At 36.7% G+C, this 19,158-nt stretch overlaps 1 protein-coding gene across 1 annotated transcript; it reads right to left on the reverse strand.

The window, feature by feature from the left end:
- Positions 1-254: 254 nt before the first annotated feature.
- Positions 255-18,738, reverse strand: LOC126876017 (omega-amidase NIT2-like). Its single transcript, XM_050638928.1, has 6 exons — positions 18,719-18,738; positions 18,541-18,629; positions 1,618-1,811; positions 1,055-1,223; positions 547-780; positions 255-395 (listed from the first exon to the last, which is right to left on the reverse strand). The coding sequence occupies exons 1-6, from the start codon at positions 18,736-18,738 to the stop codon at positions 304-306; spliced, it is 798 nt and encodes a 265-aa protein (XP_050494885.1). The 3' UTR covers positions 255-303.
- Positions 18,739-19,158: the final 420 nt, after the last annotated feature.

The following is a 19,158-nucleotide window of genomic DNA, read 5'->3' on the forward strand; positions in this document are numbered from 1 at the left end:
TGTCCAGGAAGTTATCAAAGTCTTCTTTGGCGATGGAGTGTCTGGGAGGGCAGTATACTGCTGAGGTGGTGATTGAGCCATGACAGTCTTCTATTGCTACGTTTGTTGCTTGGAGGTAGTCTTTCTGGAATGGTGGGAGTTCGTAGTGCTTAATACTTGCTTTGATTATTATTCCGGTGCCACCGTGGGCCTTTCCGCTGGGGTGTTATTTAGTACAAATGATAAGAAATTAGTAATAATTCACAAAAAAGGGATATTGTAGTAGAAATATTATAAAAAAACATTTTCTGTTTTAGTGTAGAGTTACTCCTTCTTACAGACAGTGTCGTACAAATCTGTACGTCTCTGAGAAAATGTAGGTATCTGAGCCCTTACTTCCTCAACAACTTTTAGATCTGATAGAAAAAAGAAACATACGAAGTAATAAGTAATGCTTACTAATAAATTCAACAAATACAGAGGAAGATGGCTAAATCGATAAATTAACGAGACTAAAAATTAATTACATCATGGATCTCTCGCTTTTAATTTTAAGCTGTAAATTACCGATATCGGTGACTGCCATATTCTCTTGAGTTTCCAAATCGTAAAGAATCTTTCCCCAGGGATTGGTCAACTGTGTATGCCCCCATGCGACGTAACTTGCTGAAGAAACACGAGCCGGTGATATGCAGGCAACGTATAATTGATTATCATTCGCTCTGGAACGCTGAAGTAATGACCAGTGCAGTGGTCCAGTGGTCATATTGAATGCCGCTGGATATATCAGCATTTGGCAACCTAACCCAGAGAAGCAGGAAATATGAAGCCACCGAATACCAATTAACTTCGTAGTTGCACGGTTCACATTCCATCATTTCTGAATATGCGAGGACAGTCCTCTTATTGTGCTTTTAATTCTTTTATTTGTTTCATTTTCAGCAAATATACTGGTTTTTTAAATTAAGCTTCTTTTTATACAGAGTTACCGATTATATTAATTTTATATAGAATATATTTAAGAAAGATATTTAATTTTTTGCTAGTTAAGTATTGATCGATTAAGTTACTGTACCTTTGTTCCGATAAATGCGTGCCATTTCCTCGAATCTAATATCATAGCAAATGCCAATACCTATTTTGCAGCCCTTCACGTCGAACGTCGTTAGGGAGTTACCAGGACTGAGTGAATCACTCTCTCGAAAAGTAATCTTATTAGGAATGTCGATGTCGAATAGATGTACCTAATAACATAAAAATGTAGTCGCTAATTCTATTGCTGCAACTTTTGTAATTTAATATCAAAGTTACCAACTCCTAAACTTTAATTATTTTTTATTTAATAACTGACAGCGTTTTTATCACTTTCTTTTATTAAAAAATCTTATCATTTAATAATGTTTAAAAAGGAGAAAAAATAAGTATAATAATATTTTAAGTATGTGAAAAATTTATATTACACATTACAACAAAAATGGGCGTTTCCCGTATCATAACGTATTTTATAAACCGTAAATTATAGAATTGGTTATAGTATACGTATGTACATATGTATATTCCTAAATTATTCCTAGATAGAGTCACTTTCTTCACCCCAATATTTTCAAATCCAAAGCCATAAAGGAATATATTACTTACCTTTCGGTGTTTTGCTATCAAAGTTCCATCGGGACCCCAAATAGTACAGGTATTGTACAATTTATCGCCCTCTATTTCAGGCATCGTACCACCAACTACATAGATGTTGTTTTCTTTAGCTGCGTTCGATGAAGCAACGCTCGTTTCACCATCAGGAATACTCTCGGCGTATTTTCGAAAGTACTCTGCATTGCAATATTTCAATTAATGAAAAATAACTGTCTTTTGTTCCAACCATAAATTAAATTGAAATGTTTGTCAGTTTTTTATTTTTTAAATTATTAAAATAACTAAGTTTTATATTTCGACTTAATTAAATATGCAATTACTTAGCTAATAGTATATATAATAAATTGTTTCTACAGGTTCAAAATGAAAAATGAATATTTAGAAATATTTAATTACGACAATGCTATTTGTGTTAGCATCAGTGGCTTGTTACTCAACGACTTTGCTAGTACTTTTTCAAACATAAAGTTAGTTTTCAATTAACACTTATACTAGAGGCGGAATTATAAATGCAAAATAATTGATAATACTAATTTATAAGTACCTAATTATTAGTATCTTAAAAAATATATTTATACAAAAATCACGATAATCATGAAAATGGGGAAATCCTATATTCTCGAATCAATTCACAATTTATTTTGTATATTAATTAGATTCCGCGCTCATCAGTACGTACTCACTGGCGACATCGAGAAAATGTATCGGCAATTCCTCGTACGACCAGAGGATCGGAAATATCAAAGGATATTATGGCGCAGCGCGAGTGGAGAAACAGAAACATATGAGCTTAACACCGTAATACTCTTATCATAGAAATAGAAGCAGTCCTCAATTCCCGCCCGCTAACTCCTATCTCCACCGATCCAAATGATCTCCTAGCCCTCACTCCCGGACATTTCCTCATTGGCGATTCATTAATGTGCTTACGTGATCGAGATTTCAGAGACATTCCATCGAACCGACTCTCCAAATGGCAGCATATCCAACAGCTTAAACAACATTTTTGGAACCGCTGGCATAAGGAGTATTTGAACGAGCTAACCAACCGCAATAAATGGAGCAAGGGTGGACACAGCATCCAAAAGGGCACAATCGTCATCCTCAGAGAGGACAACGTTCCCTCCATGCATTGGCCTCTGGGCCGAGTTATCAAGGTTCATCCAGGCGCCGATGGTGTCATCCGGACAGCTACAGTTCAGACGGCAAAGAGCATTTTGGATCGGGGCGTCAAAAGGCTTGTCCCACTGCCAATTCAACCCGATCTCGAGAAACCCGAACAACTAGCCACCGAGACGAAATAAGATGGGAACTTCAACCACACCTCCCTAGTTTGATCGGTACCCTCTCAACGGGGGGAGAATGTTACGCCATGCGGCTTACCATAGGTCATATTCTTAACTATCGATCGCGGCACTATAATGTCGCAGACGGATCGTCGCGTCTGCCCGGCAAACAAACATTGTAGTGGCAAGCGCATGGTTCATTAAGCAGGGCGACTTCCAGAAACGTCGACTCGTGGCCCGTATTTTACCTCGCAGTAAAAGAATGTGGCGTGATCCGAACGTAGTGGGGGTCGCCTTCCAGAAAAAACGAAAAAAATCGAAAGGCGTTCAGAACTTTTCGAGAAGTCGAACCGTCAACACATGTGGTATGTCGCGCATTACTTATCAACCAAAACGCAGTTACATTTTTTTTGTTCCATTTATATCTTTCTAGTTAATAAGTTGTTGAAATAAACATTAATTTATTTGTGTTAATTCTGTGGAATTTCATTGAACTACCCTTATTATCATAATCGAAATAAGGGGATCGATCAGTTCGTGGCGTCGATTATTTAATCGTAACGGGAACTTACAACTCTCGTTGACGTGCTATCTCGCGATCGCGTCTCTCCGCGTACGGTCGAAACGCCTATTTTTTAATGAACGACGTCTCCCACTAGAGACTTTCTCTCGAGAGCGGCTAGCATCCTTTTCTAACCACCGATATACAAATTGACCAATTAGCAGCAATGCCAATTTCCCTTACTTTCTGAACGAAGGTTGTCCTCGACGAATCCGATTTTTCCTCTGCAATATTATTAAAGCTACACATTTCGAATTTTCCAATTATGCCGAAACAATTGCGTGAACCACTCTATATATTCCATACAATAAACTATTTTTTGCGTTTTAAAGTAGTTGAATATTTTATTAAAATACTCTGAGCAATTCTCAGGTTTCTGTGAAAACAAGATAACCCAAATGTAGTTGTGTTTCCTTCAGAATTATGCAGATTTTATTTGAAATATGTGAGGTGTAAGTGACCCCGACGTGATCGAGCTAATGAGATTTCAATTATCGTGATTCCGGGCGCGCCTACGATATGTCAAACAAGAATAAAACAGTTACGACCAGTGAAGAGTTCGCGTGCCTTTGACGATGCCCTAGAAGATAGTGCTATGGTTCTCCTTACTAGAGAGATAGCTCGCGGCGGCGAGCATCGCGGGCGATGAAGAAAAATCTACGGCCCTCCAAGGGTGTCTAGAACCTGAGTACTTAGAGCGAATCGAGGACATAGCGTTGAATCCCCCGGCCACCACAATATGATAAACTCAAGGACGAAACACTTCTCTCTCCTTTTCCTTTATTTGTCGGCTCTACATCCATCCCCCTTGCTTACTCAAGTTGTTGTTTGTCTATATACGATTCAGCAGCTATGGAACCACATATGGGCAAGATGGATTGACAGAAAGGAAGCGGAGGATGTAATTGAAGGATGAGCGTTGTAATGAATTGGTTTTGGTTTGTAAATATATTTGTTATGTTCTTGCAGCACTTCTTCTTTGCATTCTCAAGTCCCTTGGACGGCCTTTAGGAGAGAACAAAGACACAAATGATAATTGTAGCTGCTGGCTGTAGATGTCGCTGCTAGGGTACTGCTGTATTTTCTTTTCATTTAAGAATCGTGGAAGAAAAATCGGACTACGGTCGCCGGGATTTAAGAACCCAGATCCCGAACGCTCGTAACTTGAGACGCTAACCACTGCGCTGCCGTTGTCTGGTATTAGTTAGTGTCGAGTTGTCGTATTTGTGCTGTCGAGTGCCGCCACATATGTATGCATTTATGAATCGAGTGGTTTACAAGTAATTACAATCGATATACATTACAAGTAATTACAATTTATTACAAATGACTCGCTGTGCATATTACTATAACAGTCAGTACTAATTCTATAGATCAGCAGCATTATAACTTTCCAATAAACAACCGAAAATCACGTCGTTGAATAATAAATGCATTCACTGTAGAACGAAATTATTATTACGAATATAAGAGAAACGATTTAAAAACCATGTATTTTTTCATTTAAATTATTTGCATTTGCAAAGGGAGATACAAAATTTTAACAACGTTGCAAATTATAAAGACACAAATTACAGTTTCGTGTTTAAGTTATTGTTCAGAGTTTGTTGGAATACAACGATATTAATCGCATACAGATGAGGTGATTGATCGAACGGATTCTTTCCTTCGTTGTTCAGCGATATCCTCATTAGCGTGCGTTCGTGAGATGTACCACGGCGGCTAGCACGTGCATGCTCTTTCGAGAATTCGGCGGAAGAAGCGTAGGAATATGGATGGAACATTCCCGATGGGCACGTCGAGAAGCTACTAGAAGGTTCTGCGGCACATGTGACGCCACACAGACACCCACACAGGTCACACTCATTACTGCATAGAGAGTGGGGTTCAAAACCTTTTCAAGGGCCATGGGTCACTAAGCCAGTCAGTCTGTGTCTGTGTCTGTGCCAGTCAGTCAACTGTCTACATTCCAGAACACACACACTTATAATTCCTGTAATAATTGTTTAATAAATATCACATTATATTGTTTCAACACAAACATTGTGTCTTCCACAGATTATTAATCTTAATTCCAAGATTAAATTCTAACAGAGCTTCCTAATAATTATGGTACAATTGGTAAAATGATGATTTTACATGAAAAAAGTAAAAAATATATTAGATAATTGAAATAACGCGATATAAATATAATTGAAATAACATCAGTAAGAACGGATGTTTTAAGCTTTCGATTTTGAGAAAACAGGGTATGAATATGTTTAGTTAAAAAGCAATCCGTGTTTATTCGAGCATTCGCGGAGAGACGCGATCGCGAGAAAGCACGTCAACGGGAGTAGTAAATTCCCGTTGCAATTAGATAACCGACGCCACGAACTGATCGATCCCCTGATTTATTTATCCCGATAATAGGGGTGGTTCAATGAATTTAACACTGTATTAACAGGTTAATATAGCTTGTATATTTAAAAATAATGAATGTAATAATAAAAAAGGTCACAAATTATTTAGCGATAAATACAGTTGATATGTTATAGGAATTCGACCCGACTTTGCGATATCTCTCAATGAATTCGTTAGACTAAGCAGTTTATAACGTTTGACTCTTCAGAAGGGACCGATTACTCTTCGATCCTTTTCGTTGTCTTCTCTGGAAGACGACCCCCACTACGCTCGGATCACGCCACCGTTCGCGCCTATGATCACGTATACCAGCTTCTTTATGCGGATAAAATAACGCACCGAAGGCGAATAGATGTTTCTGGAACTCGCTGCTTGACGACAACTATGCGTTTATCGCTACTTTGTGTATATCTCGACGGTCATGTAAGACGATCTGTTTGCGACGGTTAGGAACACGGCCTATAGTAAGCCTTGGGGCGTAATAAACGGAGAGAATAGAATAATCTACAGAATTATCAACGGTGAAGTATATAAATATACTAACGACTCAGAAAACATAATTGAAGTGAGTTGCTTAGATATGAAATTATTGTTAATAACTAAAAGAATAATAGTACAAGTTAGATTAGCAGAGAGACAAACGTGATTGTGCAGTGAGTCTAGGAAACAGGATAAAATATAAAACAAATAAAAATGGAATATACAATACGTCCTATCCAAGAAGATTGGATACCAACTAATGCATAATAAAAGAATGTCCGCAATATTTGGAATTAAGAACAAAATTCTTAAAATAAACAACCACCATCTTTATGAACAGAGAAAATTGATTATTGAGACTAAAGAATTTTATTAAGAAACAACATGACGCTCAGAGCATAATAACTGAAGTTATAATAACCTGAGCACAACTCAAAAACTTAGCTATGACCCTTTTGTAATAACTAACAAACAAACATTTCAAACTTAATTAATTATAAACAAGCTACAGATAATTTGAAGTTAGATATGAACAAGCTTAATAACAAAATTACATAAATAGAATTTTTCTTATTTAAATGCGACAGTTCGTAGTACAAAACAAATTTTGTTCAGGAATAAGGTTTTCTGAAAATTTCCAGCGAAAATTTTTGCAAAAATTTCCTAAAGGAATTATAATCTATGAGATAAATGAAATAAAAATACAAAAACCAACTGATATTAAAAGAAGAATGATTATTTTACAAGATCATATGAAACTGTGTAAGGGATTACATATGTAACATATTGTCCCGATGTACACATATTTGCGAAGCGACTTACTACCCTGTATATTCCAGAAACTTCTTAGTTTGCCCCAGCCTTAGCAATTTGAAACTATTTTATTAAAATTAAGAATTTTCCACATTAGATCGAACGCACTTCTAATAGGTACCAAACAGTATATATATATAGCAAGATTTCACATATCTCTAAATTATTCACAGAAAATTAATACGGCACATAAATTAGACTTCGGATTGTAAATATTAAGAATAAATAACCGATACAGTCTCACAAAAATAGAAGGATAAAGATAGAGATAAGGGATCAAAAACAACAGTTATTTTTCAAATTTGTATGAAAAGCCCTTAAGAAAATAAGTTCCTCCTTAAATTGAAAACAGTTATATGTATAGAAATCAAACTTGCGATAAAAGTAAAAAAGATAGAAAATAAGAAAATTGTATTTGTTTTTATGACTCACTTTTACATGTAGTATAATTTCCACCGCTATTTTAGCATAGAACGCTATTTTCAAACACGAACTGTTCCAACTCGATAGTCCCTTGCTTTATTGTAAACGGAAAATTCTTTCGTGTTCTCAACCAAATTTATCAAATTCCAGCAATGACACATGCTATGTGATTGTCAGTAGAACATGGAGAAATGTTTCCAGTAAAGTTTCGAGCGACTTATCGCCGATTTTCAGGAGACACTGCGACGATATCGCGTGTACAGTGCTTCTATCGGTGTTGATGCGCTTTAATACATAGTGCAAGAGAACACTAATAAGATTTCCCAGTGGGCCTGTAAATCCTTATAGATCACTCAAAAATATATCATATTGTTTGTTTCAACTACTAGCAATTTAAAACGTCGTCTACATATATTTAGAAAGTTAGCAAAGACATATATTTATTCCTGAGCATGATTTCTATCAGTTGAGCGTTGTAGCAAAATGTCCGATACAATTTAATGTTGAATTTGTCTTTTTTTTAGGCTAGCTTGATTGGATTACAGGTAGATTTAAACGATCCGTGTGTTGCATCTCCAAGGCATTTTCGACTCATCGATACGCAGTGATACCCGGCAAACTTCTAGTGGACAAGCGACGTTGCTTGCAGGCAGTTTATATACATGTTTTGGCATGTGTTGTCGGCAGGCAATGTCTACAGACGCCTGTAGTCTGCCCGTACGCGCCTTAAGTTTCACTGACAGACATTGTCCGCCGATTACTACGACATCTGTCTGTGGACAATAGGCCGTCAGTGTGGAGTTATCTTTACCCGAATAATTTAAGAAATATAAAATAAACTTCAACGAAAAGTTGCTAGCTTCGATATCTTACTAATACAATGTTATCGAAATTGAATAAACCTCGTTACTGTATTTAAAAGGAAATTGCATTTATATTTCAAGTTTATAGAGACAACAACAACAACCAAACAAAGAATCGCAACGAAGAAATAAACGGATACAACAAACAGAACACTGGATCGAAGATAGAACAATAAACAAGATAGAACCAAGAAAACAACAGTAACGAAGAACCGGGGCGCAGAAAAAAGCACGAAGCGTGCGAGCTGGAGAGGAAACCTGTGACCGTCGGTGCAAGCGGTAAGCATACAAAATGGTTGTCGAGCAGGAATAATCGGCTGGAGAGCCAACCTGCTGGGACCGAGCTATATGGTGGCAGGTATCGCATGGCGCCAGCTAAGCGAGCTGCCGCCCGAAAGGGTAGGTTTAACTTGTCCAATGATCCGCAAGGAGAGGGCAAGTCGCGCGCCGACCATCTATGCGCGCCATTCCCAAGTCGAACGCGAACATCTAAATGCGAAGCCAGTATGCGTTTTTACTGCAGATATGGCGCGGTCGACCAAAAGGTCGGGCCCTCAAACGCACACATTACTTGTACAATTCGAGTGCTGCAGATACGGAAAAGCAATTTATAATTTATCGTAATTTATCGTAATGCGAATTTTGGCGCGTCGTCATAAATAGATTTTTATTTAAAACGAAATTGTTAAATATCCTTTTGTATCAATTCACATAACGTTAATAAATCAATATTAGACATATTACTCATAAATTGTACATATCTTTGTGCATATACGCATAGTTTTCGTGCATATATCAATATTTGTATATTTTATGTGTATAACTTTCATATGCTTTTCGCAAATTTTACATTCATAAACATCTGCAATCTACACGTTACGTTTTTCGTTGTATTTACAAGTACGGACATTAGATATTCTATTACATTCTTTTATTATAATCTTTTGATATATTTATAGTTGTTTAATTATTAGGTCATCCCATAAGTTCGTGCCGTTTTTCGAGAGGTTATATATGTTAAGATCGTTTACATACCTTTCAGTTTCATGAAAAAATGTAATCCCCCTCTCGTTGTACAACTTCTTCCCATTTTTCTGGTAGGTTCCGTCTGGATAAAAGTTCTCTTGTTTTTCTTTAAAATAATTTTCTATGCTATTTTTGAGAGTGTCAATATTTTCCAATTTTTTAGCTACTAAAAAGTGTTGTAATGCTCTGAACAGGTGGTAATCAGATGAGGCAAAGTCTGGGGAATATGGAGGATGTGGTAAAATTTTTCAATTAAATTCAGACAATTTTTTTGTAACGCTTTTCGCGACATGCTGTTTAGCATTGTCGTGATGGAAGATAACGTTGTTCCTATTCACTAAACCTGGCCGTTTTTCAGCTAGTGCTTCCCTTAATTTTTCCAACTGAGCGCAATATTTGTCTGAATTAATGGTATCACCACTAGATAAAAGTTCAAAATAGAGTATTCCTTTATAATCCCACCATACACACAAAAGAACTTTACGTGGATGTAACCCTGGTTTTGCACAGCGTTCAGGTGGCTGATTTCGTTGGGATCAGCTACGTTTCCGTTCAGGGTTTTCGAAAAGTATCCACTTTTCATCACCAGTTACCAGGGGCGTTTAAGGAATGGTTCACGTTTATTACGTGCAATTAATGACATGCACGCTGTCATTCGTTCAAGACGGTTCCGTTCCGTAAGTTCATGGGGCACCCAAACGTTCAACTTTGACACCATCCCCATTTTTTTTAAACACCTATGAATCGTTGTCTTAGGTATTTTCAGGACATTTGACATCTCTTGAACTGTCAAACTTGGTGATTTTTCAACAAGATCCCGAATTTTATCTCCGTCTGTCTGAGGAGGACGCCCGGAGCGTACCTCCTCTTCTAAACAGAAATTCCCAGCTCTAAAACGTTGGAACCACTTCCTACAGGTGCGAGATGAAAGCGCATTTTCTCCGTAAACAGCACATATGTTTTTCCTGGCAATTGTTACCGAACTTTCTTTCCAAAATTCATATAACATGAGATGTCGAAAATGGATACGCATTTCACTCGTGATTTTTTACTGTTAGAAGTCACTGTGTTCACTATATTACGATCTTATGCCCACGAAGATCTACTCTAGCCTGTTCTCGATCAGCTAAGCTCAAGTGCATTGGTCCCTTATCGCCGTATGTTTAGAAATCGACACATGAAATATATACACAAAAGTGTATAAATATATACACAAAAACTTATGGGATCACCTAATATGTAAACGATTTTGAACTATTTAATTTAATAAAGACCTTAGATCGACGGATTTTAATTGCTGTCACATAATCGTTAATTCATTACTTTTCCTCCAACTGTCACGAATTTTCACAAAGTGTGTATTTCGGATCGTTAATCTCATACGGATGTAAACTTCATTTTCTTAATAATCTTGGTCAATCATGTATCACATTTTCTATAAAATCTATAAGATCAGCAAGTGCTCTAATACTTGTGAATAATCATATATCTTAATTCGTGCCTTTTGTATTAATACAGAAGCTTCATGCGAGAAAGAATTTTCGATATAAATGTTCTCAATGTTGTAAATCGAGTTCTGCCAGAGCAACCGAGCTAAACGGACGTGTAAAACAGTGCTTCAGAAAAAGTGCGGCAAGTGGGGAAGAGAAAGTTACGAACGGCAACGCCCATAGCTAAATGGTGGAAACTCGTGTCTTCTACTAAGAAGACTACAAGCAAAACTAAAATGAAAAAGCACATCCCACCGATAAAAATAATTAACAAAGACGAACAATACTACATAAATAAAACAACAAACATATCAAAACCAAGCCAACCAATAAACGAAGAACAGGAATGCTCAGCTACAAACGAAGTTGATATGGAAACAATACCAAACAATGAAGAGAATATTACCAATAACGAATTAACCCAACAGGATGAAAGCTGGAAGGTGGCAAGTTATAACAAGAAACGAAAAATAACAGGAAATTCAGATACAGAAAAGCAGCGATGGCTGCAAGAATTACCATTAAGAAACTCCTTCAGCTCACTTACGGAAGAAATAGACGACCCAACAACCAAAAACACAACTAAATCAACGCAAACTACAAAACCACCACCAATATTTGTCGACGCCCAGATAATAGACCCGCTTATTGATCGACTAAACGATATAGTTGGGAAGGAAAACTACACAATAAAACAAACAAAATTAGAACAAGTAAAAATTCAAATAAACACCCCAGAAAATTATAGGAAAGTGATAAAGGAATTAAAAGAAAAAACGCTGTGTACCACACATACCAGCTGAAAACGGAAAGGAGCTACGAAATAGTTATAAGAGGACTACATTCAAAAACTAACACAAAAAAAATTAAGTGACGAATTAGCAAAAATTGGTCACCAAACAAGAGCAATAAACAATATGACAAGATACGATACGAAGCATTTAACAACACACTGTCCATACGTAGGGAAAATAAATGAAGTAAATGTTAAGGAAATTCGAGGATTTGGAAATACAAATTATTGACTATATTTCCCACACAACAGTTATACATCTATATTACTCTCTGAAAACGTCTTGCACGCACGCTGGTCGCCAACCGACTATCCTAGATTCTTCTAACATCTGGCAACAGTCTTTTGTCTCCACTAAGACCTTGACGCCCTCTAACCCTTACACACACACTCTCATGTACAGTGTAAATGTATCACTTCCCTAACACGCCTCCTTACATTTATACTGTACACTTAATTTTATTTACATACTTGTCGAATTAACAAAATATTTAACATTTATCGCTTTATTTACATTTCTCTTATTTTACATTCATCCATGACCTAAACCTTTCAAATTTCTCTCTACACAGTGCCTTCGTAAAAATATCCGCAGTGTTTTCTTCTGTACTTACTTTTATTATGTTTATCTTATTTTCCTTTACGTACTCGTGAACGTAGTGGTAATGAACTTCGATGTGTTTAGAATTTTTTGTAAAAGTTCCGTATTTTGCTATACTCATTACTCCAGAGTTATCCTCATAGATTTTTACAGGGTTATCGTCTACATTTACATCGAAGATTTTCATTAGTTCTCTGATAGTCATTACTTCGCTCACCGCTTCCGATAGAGCAACATACTCTGCATACGTCGAGGCTTTTGTCACACACCTTTGTTTTTTAGACTTCCATCCAATTACATTTCCATACCATCTAATTACATACCCAGAAGTCGATTTCCTATCTATATGATCTCCTGCCCAATCAGCGTCCACATAACAATCTATCGTTTCGCACTTTTCATTTCTTTTATAATGTAGCCCTAAATCTCTAGTCCGGTACAAATATTTCAATATTCGCAAGGCATATTTAAAATGTGTCTCGTTACAACAATCTTGAAATCTGCTCAGATAATTCACACTATAACTTATATCGGGTCTGGTATTTACACTAATATACAGCAATGCGCCAATTAAATTCTTGTATCCAATGTCCTCTCTATTTATCTCAGCTTTTTCAATTTTTAAGTTGGTCTCCATAGGTGTACAGTACAATTTGCTGTTATGTAATTTATATTTGTTTGCTAATGATTCTATGTATTTCTTTTGGCTTAATCTCATTTCATTTTTTAAATAATCATACTCTACATTTATTCCAAGATATTCTTTTACTTCACCTAAATCTTTCATTTCAAATTTATCAGTTAATAATTTTTTTTACACTTTGTATCTTCCCTTTGTTTTTACTACAAATCAACAAATCGTCTACGTATATTAACAAATAAACAACATTTTCTCCCTCTCCATAAGTATATAGGCACAGCTCTATATTGTTCTTTTTAAAACCTAATCTCGTCACATACTTATCAAAACACTCATACCAGTCCCTCGGACTTTCTTTTAACCCATAAAGCGCTTTCGATAATTTACAAACTCTATTCGTTCCGTCCGCATATCCCTTTGGTTGATTTACATATACCTCCGAGCTTACTTCACCATTTAAAAAGGCAGTTTCTACATCCATTTGCTCAATTATTAATCCATTTTGACAACAATATGATAGCAATATCTTAAAGGTCTGATTACTCGCCACTCGAGAATATATGTCATCGGCTACGTTTCTTTGTTGAAATCCCCTTACCACTAATCTAGCCTTATACCTGTCCTCTGATTTTTTTCGTGTAAACCCATTTTACATCTAATACTTCTTTGCCTTTTACCCTTTCTACCAATTTCCAAGTTTTATTCTTATAGAGACATTCTATTTCCTTATCCATAGCCTGTTTCCAAACTTCATTATTTTCGCAACAAATCGCCTCCTCAAATGTACGAGGGATATCTACTTTACAATAATTTGCATGCATCTCGTAAATATTTTCCTTTTCTGGATACCTTACTGGAGTTTTCTTAATACGTGTAGATCTCCTAGGAGTGTTTGAGCTTTCAATACTACTATTATTTTCATCTTTCCTACCTTCTAACTCTTCCTTATCCATACCATCCAATGAATAGTTATCTTCGCTATCATTTCTATCTGCCTCTAATGAATTTTCCTCAAAACCGATACATTTAGTGTCTGTCTCTATGACCTCTACATGTCTAGCTATTGTTATTTTCCCACCTAATAAGACTCTGTATCCTACTTCACTATATCCTAATAGAATTCCCATATCTGCCTTCTTGTCCCATTTGGAAACTCTTTTTTGTTCTGGCCTTCTTACAAAAACTTTACTTCCATATAGATGTAGATTTTTAACACTTGGTTTTTTCCCGAAGAATATTTCAAAAGGTGTCTTTCTTTCTATAGTATTCGCTAATATTCGATTTTTCAAGTATGCCGCTGTACAAACTATTTCCGGCCAGTACCTTTTATGTACTTTCGCTTCCGCTAACAAGCAACGCGCCATGTCCATCACTGTTCTATTATACCTTTCCGCTGTCCCGTTTAATTCATGTACGTATGTTGGGCAATTATTTATTCTTATACCTTTATCCCTAGCAAATTTATAAATTCGATTATTTAAATATTCTTTACCATTATCGCATCTTAATATTTTTAACCTCTTGCCCGTTAAATTTTCGGCTTCATTTACGAACTGTACGAAAGAATCAAAGACCTCATCTTTTGATTTTATACAATAGATCCTAGCTATTTTACTATAATCATCAATAAATGAAATGAAATATTTTTCTCCATTGAATCCGGTAGTCTTAAAGGGACCACATACGTCCGTATGAATAATTTCCATTATTTCCCTAGTCTTAGTTCGATTATTTTTGAAAGGTAAGTTATGCATTTTGCTTTCTATACACACCCTACATTTCAAAAGTTCCTTTTCAAATTCATTCGGTATGCCAGTCACTAGTTGCTCTTTACCCAAAATCTCTAAATATTTAAAATTTACGTGTCCTAGCATCCTATGCCATCTTTCCTTTTTACTCATACCACTACGTTCGGCGCTGTTTACTAAGTGCGCCGTTGCTGTCCATATGCCTGCTCTTGAGTTTCCATGCTCGCCCGTGCCGGTTCTTGATTGACGATGAAAGTTTCCACGTCCTCTGCTCGTATTGCCTTTGTTCCCTCTTCCTCTGTTTCGACCACGTGTTGGCCCATGCCAATAGCCGTTACTGCTTCCCGCTTGGACGCCATTTTGACACTCTCTCGCAAAGTGTCCTAATCTTCCACATCTGAAGCATCCTTTTTTGCAGAAAAGGCGTTGGTTTGCCTTTCTCCTCGATTGGATTTATTTTTCTTCTCTGCTATCTCTATTTTATTTTTTACATACGCTACCGTTTGATCCTCTTCTTTCAATGCGTCTATTATGTCCGCTATGTAGCTGTATTCTTCGGGTAACGTATTCAGCATGTAATTCAGCTTTTCCCTCTCACTTACTTGTGCGCCCGCACTTTTTAATTCATTGATTAATTTCTCAAAATCGTTAAAGAATGATGCTGAATCACTGTAGTTCTCCAGTCTTATGTTTTCCAATCTCCTTCTGCATACGATCTGCAGTGCCGTCGACTCTTTCAAGTACATTTCATCGAACCTTTTTATTATATCATACGCCGTTTTTCCTTCCCTAACATACTCCAATTGTCTGTTCGATATTGCACTATAAATTATATTAATCGCCTTCAAATCCTTTTTGTCCCAGTCTTCATCGTCTCTTTCGTTCTTCATTCTAGTTGTAACAACCTCGCATTCCTTATATTTGAAAAACATCGTGATTCTTTGCTTCCACATTCCATAATCCTCACCATCGAATATAGGTATCATGATTTCCGATCTCTCCATTTTAATTGATTCTTCTTTTTTTCTTTTCTTACTCAAGCGTTCCTACGTGCTCGAAGAATATTTTTTCCTCTGAAAGTTTTTTTTTCTTTACTGAAAACTCACTCGCAAGATCGTAACCACGCACTAAATATCTTGCAAAACTAGTAACCACGCTCTGCTACCATGTTAAGGAAATTCGAGGATTTGGGAATACAAATTATTGACTATATTTCCCACACAACAGTTATACATCTATATTACTCTCTGAAGAACGTCTTGCACGCACGCTTGTCGCCAACCGACTATCCTAGATTCTTCTAACATCTGGCAACAGTCTTTTGTCTCCACTAAGACCTTGACGCCCTCTGGCTCTTACACACACACTCTCATGTACAGTGTAAATGTATCACTTCCCTAACAGTAAAATGTTACAACTGTAATGGAAACCACCCAGCCAGCTATAAAGGATGCGAAATCAGAAAACAATCACAACGTAAACAGTTTCCACCACTTGGCAATAGATCAATCAATAACTACCAACCACAACAAAGTATAACGGATAATTAAGCAACATTGAAAGCACAAAATGAACCAAAAGCTATAAACGGAAACACCGATCCCCAAGGAAACCGCAGCTACGCGCAAGTAACCCAAAACATTAGACAAACAACGCCCACAAACAAACAGAATCAAAGCAACAACACCGAAGACGATACAGAAATCAAAGAAATGCTCAAACAATCCATTAAAGGTACAGAGATATTAAGAAAAATGGTAAGTGAGAAAAACACAATACTAAGGCAACAAGTACAACAAACAACAGTCATGTTACTACTCACAAACTTGCTAAGTAAAAAATAAAAATGGACATGCTTGAAATAGCAGCATGGAACTCTAACGGACTATAACAAAGGGCCCTAGAAACTAAAACATTCCTGTATAATAATAATATCGACATACTACTCGTATCGGAAACACACTTCACTATAAAAAGTTACATAAAAATACCGTACTACACAATATATGATACCAAGCATCCCTCAGGAAAATCACACGGAGGGACCGCAGTAATAATAAGAAACGACATTAAACACCACTAACACAGCCAAGCTAGTAAGGAATATATACAAGCAACCACCGTTACTGTACAAACTAGCAGCAACCATTTACAGTTGTCAGCAGTATATGTACCACCGCGACACAAAATGACATCACAAACGTGGGAAGAGTACTTTCAACACTTAGGTGACAAGTATATCGCAACGGGAGACTACAATGTAAACCACACGCTATGGGGATCAAGAATTACCACACCTCGAGGTAGAACCCTGGAAAAATACATTAACAACAACCTCAATATATTATCCACAGGAAGACATACTGGCCGACAGACCTGAGCAAAATACCTGGCCTACTCGATTTTGCAGTTACAAAGGGACTAAACGCAAATAAACTAAAAATAACACCCAGCCTCATTGCATACAGCCCAATTGCTTACAGAAACAAATTAATACTTTATAGCAATCCAGGGACACTATGCAACAGAACAACCAAATGGCAAATTTTTAAAGAAATAATCGAGAGCAAAACCAGTTGCAGCATCCCATTGGAAACACCCGAACACGTCGAACAGGCAGTAACACCATTGACAGAAACTATCCAAGAAGCATCATGGACAACCACTATACCTGAACCAACCAACAGACAAACAAAAATAATTCCATCAGACATACTTGAAAAAATTAGAGAAAAAAGAAAAGCGAAAGCAAAATGGCAAAAACATAGAACATGAGAAAACAAAAAACACCTAAACAAACTTGCAAAGGAAATAAAAAACAAAATAAAAGTGCACAACAATAACGAATTCACAAAATTCATAGAGTCACTCTCTGCTCACGAGAACTCCAACTACTCCCTATGGAAAGCCACGAAAAAAGAAGAAACCAATAAAACTAGTCACAGCAATCAAGACGGCAGACAACACATGGGCAAGAAGCAACGAAGAGCAAGCTGAAGAATTTTCCAACCACCTTTGAAACATATTTATACCACATAATATCAACAACAGCAACCCCAAATGTCATACGGACGAGGATGCGTTTACCACTAGTACCTCAACTGACAACCACTATACCATACCTAAAACAACAGCACAAGAAATTAGAAACATAATCGAGAAAACAAAAAACAATAAAACACCACGAATCGACCTAATCAATGGTAAAATCTTGAAAAACCTTCCGCCAAAAGCGATAACACTAATGACAATAATATTCAATGCAATACTAAGAATCCAATACTTTCCTAAACTGTGGAAACTAGCACAGGACATAATGTTACCTAAACCAGGCAAAGAACCACACCAAACTGCATCTTACAGACCAATATCACTACTTCCTGTGTTTTCCAAAATACTAGAGGAAATAATATGCAACCGCATAAAACCAATAATATAGAAGGAAAAATTAATACCAGATCACCAATTTCGATTCAGAAACATACACTCCACTATAGAGCACATGCACAGGCTCATTAAAGAAATAATACTAGCATTAGAAAACAAACAATACTGTACAGCCCTCTCTATGGACATAGATAAAGCATTTGACAAAATAAACCACGAAAGCCTACTACAAACAATCAGAAAACAATTTCCGGAGCAAATATACCAATTAATAAAATCTTACTTAAGCAGCAGAACCTTCGTAATAAAAATCAAGGACACATACTCTGAAGTTAAAGACGTCAAGGCAGGGGTTCCGCGAGGAAGCGTCTTAGGATCAATACTATACACAAAACATACCAACAACTACCAATAGCAAAATACTGACACTCACGGACGACACAGCTGTACTAGTCAGGCACACTAACCCAGAAATAGCAGTCAAATTACTACAAGAACATATCACAAAAATAGAAAAGTGGCTGCAAGATAAACAAATAAAAGCAAACCCCGATAAATGCAACCATATTACACTCACACTGCGAAAACAGACACCATCAAGCATCCTACTGAACGGCACGCACATACCGCAAACAAGGCAAGTCAAATACCTAGGACTAGACCACCTAGAAACACAACTCACATGGAAACAGCATACTAAATCAATAATAGACAAAATACAGACAACAAGGAGACAAATGCATTGGCTAACAAGTCGAAAATCCAAATTAAGCATAGAAAATAAATTAAAAATATACAAAACGATCATAAATCCAATCTGGACGTACGGAATACCACTATGGGGGGTAGCGGCAATGAGCCATATAAACAAAATAGAGACAGTACAAGCTAAAATTCTTAGAACAATAGTAAACGCCCCATGGTACGTTAGAAACGAAGGCATACGGAAGGACCTGGGAATACCAATGGTCAAAGAGAAAATTAGCAGACACGCAGAAAAATACAAAGAAAGAATAG

This window comes from Bombus huntii, unplaced genomic scaffold (assembly GCF_024542735.1).
Source record: "Bombus huntii isolate Logan2020A unplaced genomic scaffold, iyBomHunt1.1 ctg00000061.1, whole genome shotgun sequence".
Lineage (NCBI taxonomy): Eukaryota > Metazoa > Arthropoda > Insecta > Hymenoptera > Apidae > Bombus > Bombus huntii.

What these genes read in the sequence shown, in the direction of transcription:
- LOC126876017 (XM_050638928.1), bottom strand. Translation starts at nt 18,738, where the DNA reads ATGGTGTCTGTTTTCGCAGT. An exon ending in ATGGTGTCTGTTTTCGCAGT is followed by an intron (nt 18,630 to 18,718) that starts GTGAGTGTAATA and finishes ATGTTCTTGTAG; the next exon opens with TAATTTGACTGCTATTTCTG. An exon ending in ACGCATTTATCGGAACAAAG is followed by an intron (nt 781 to 1,054) that starts GTACAGTAACTT and finishes TCTCTGGGTTAG; the next exon opens with GTTGCCAAATGCTGATATAT.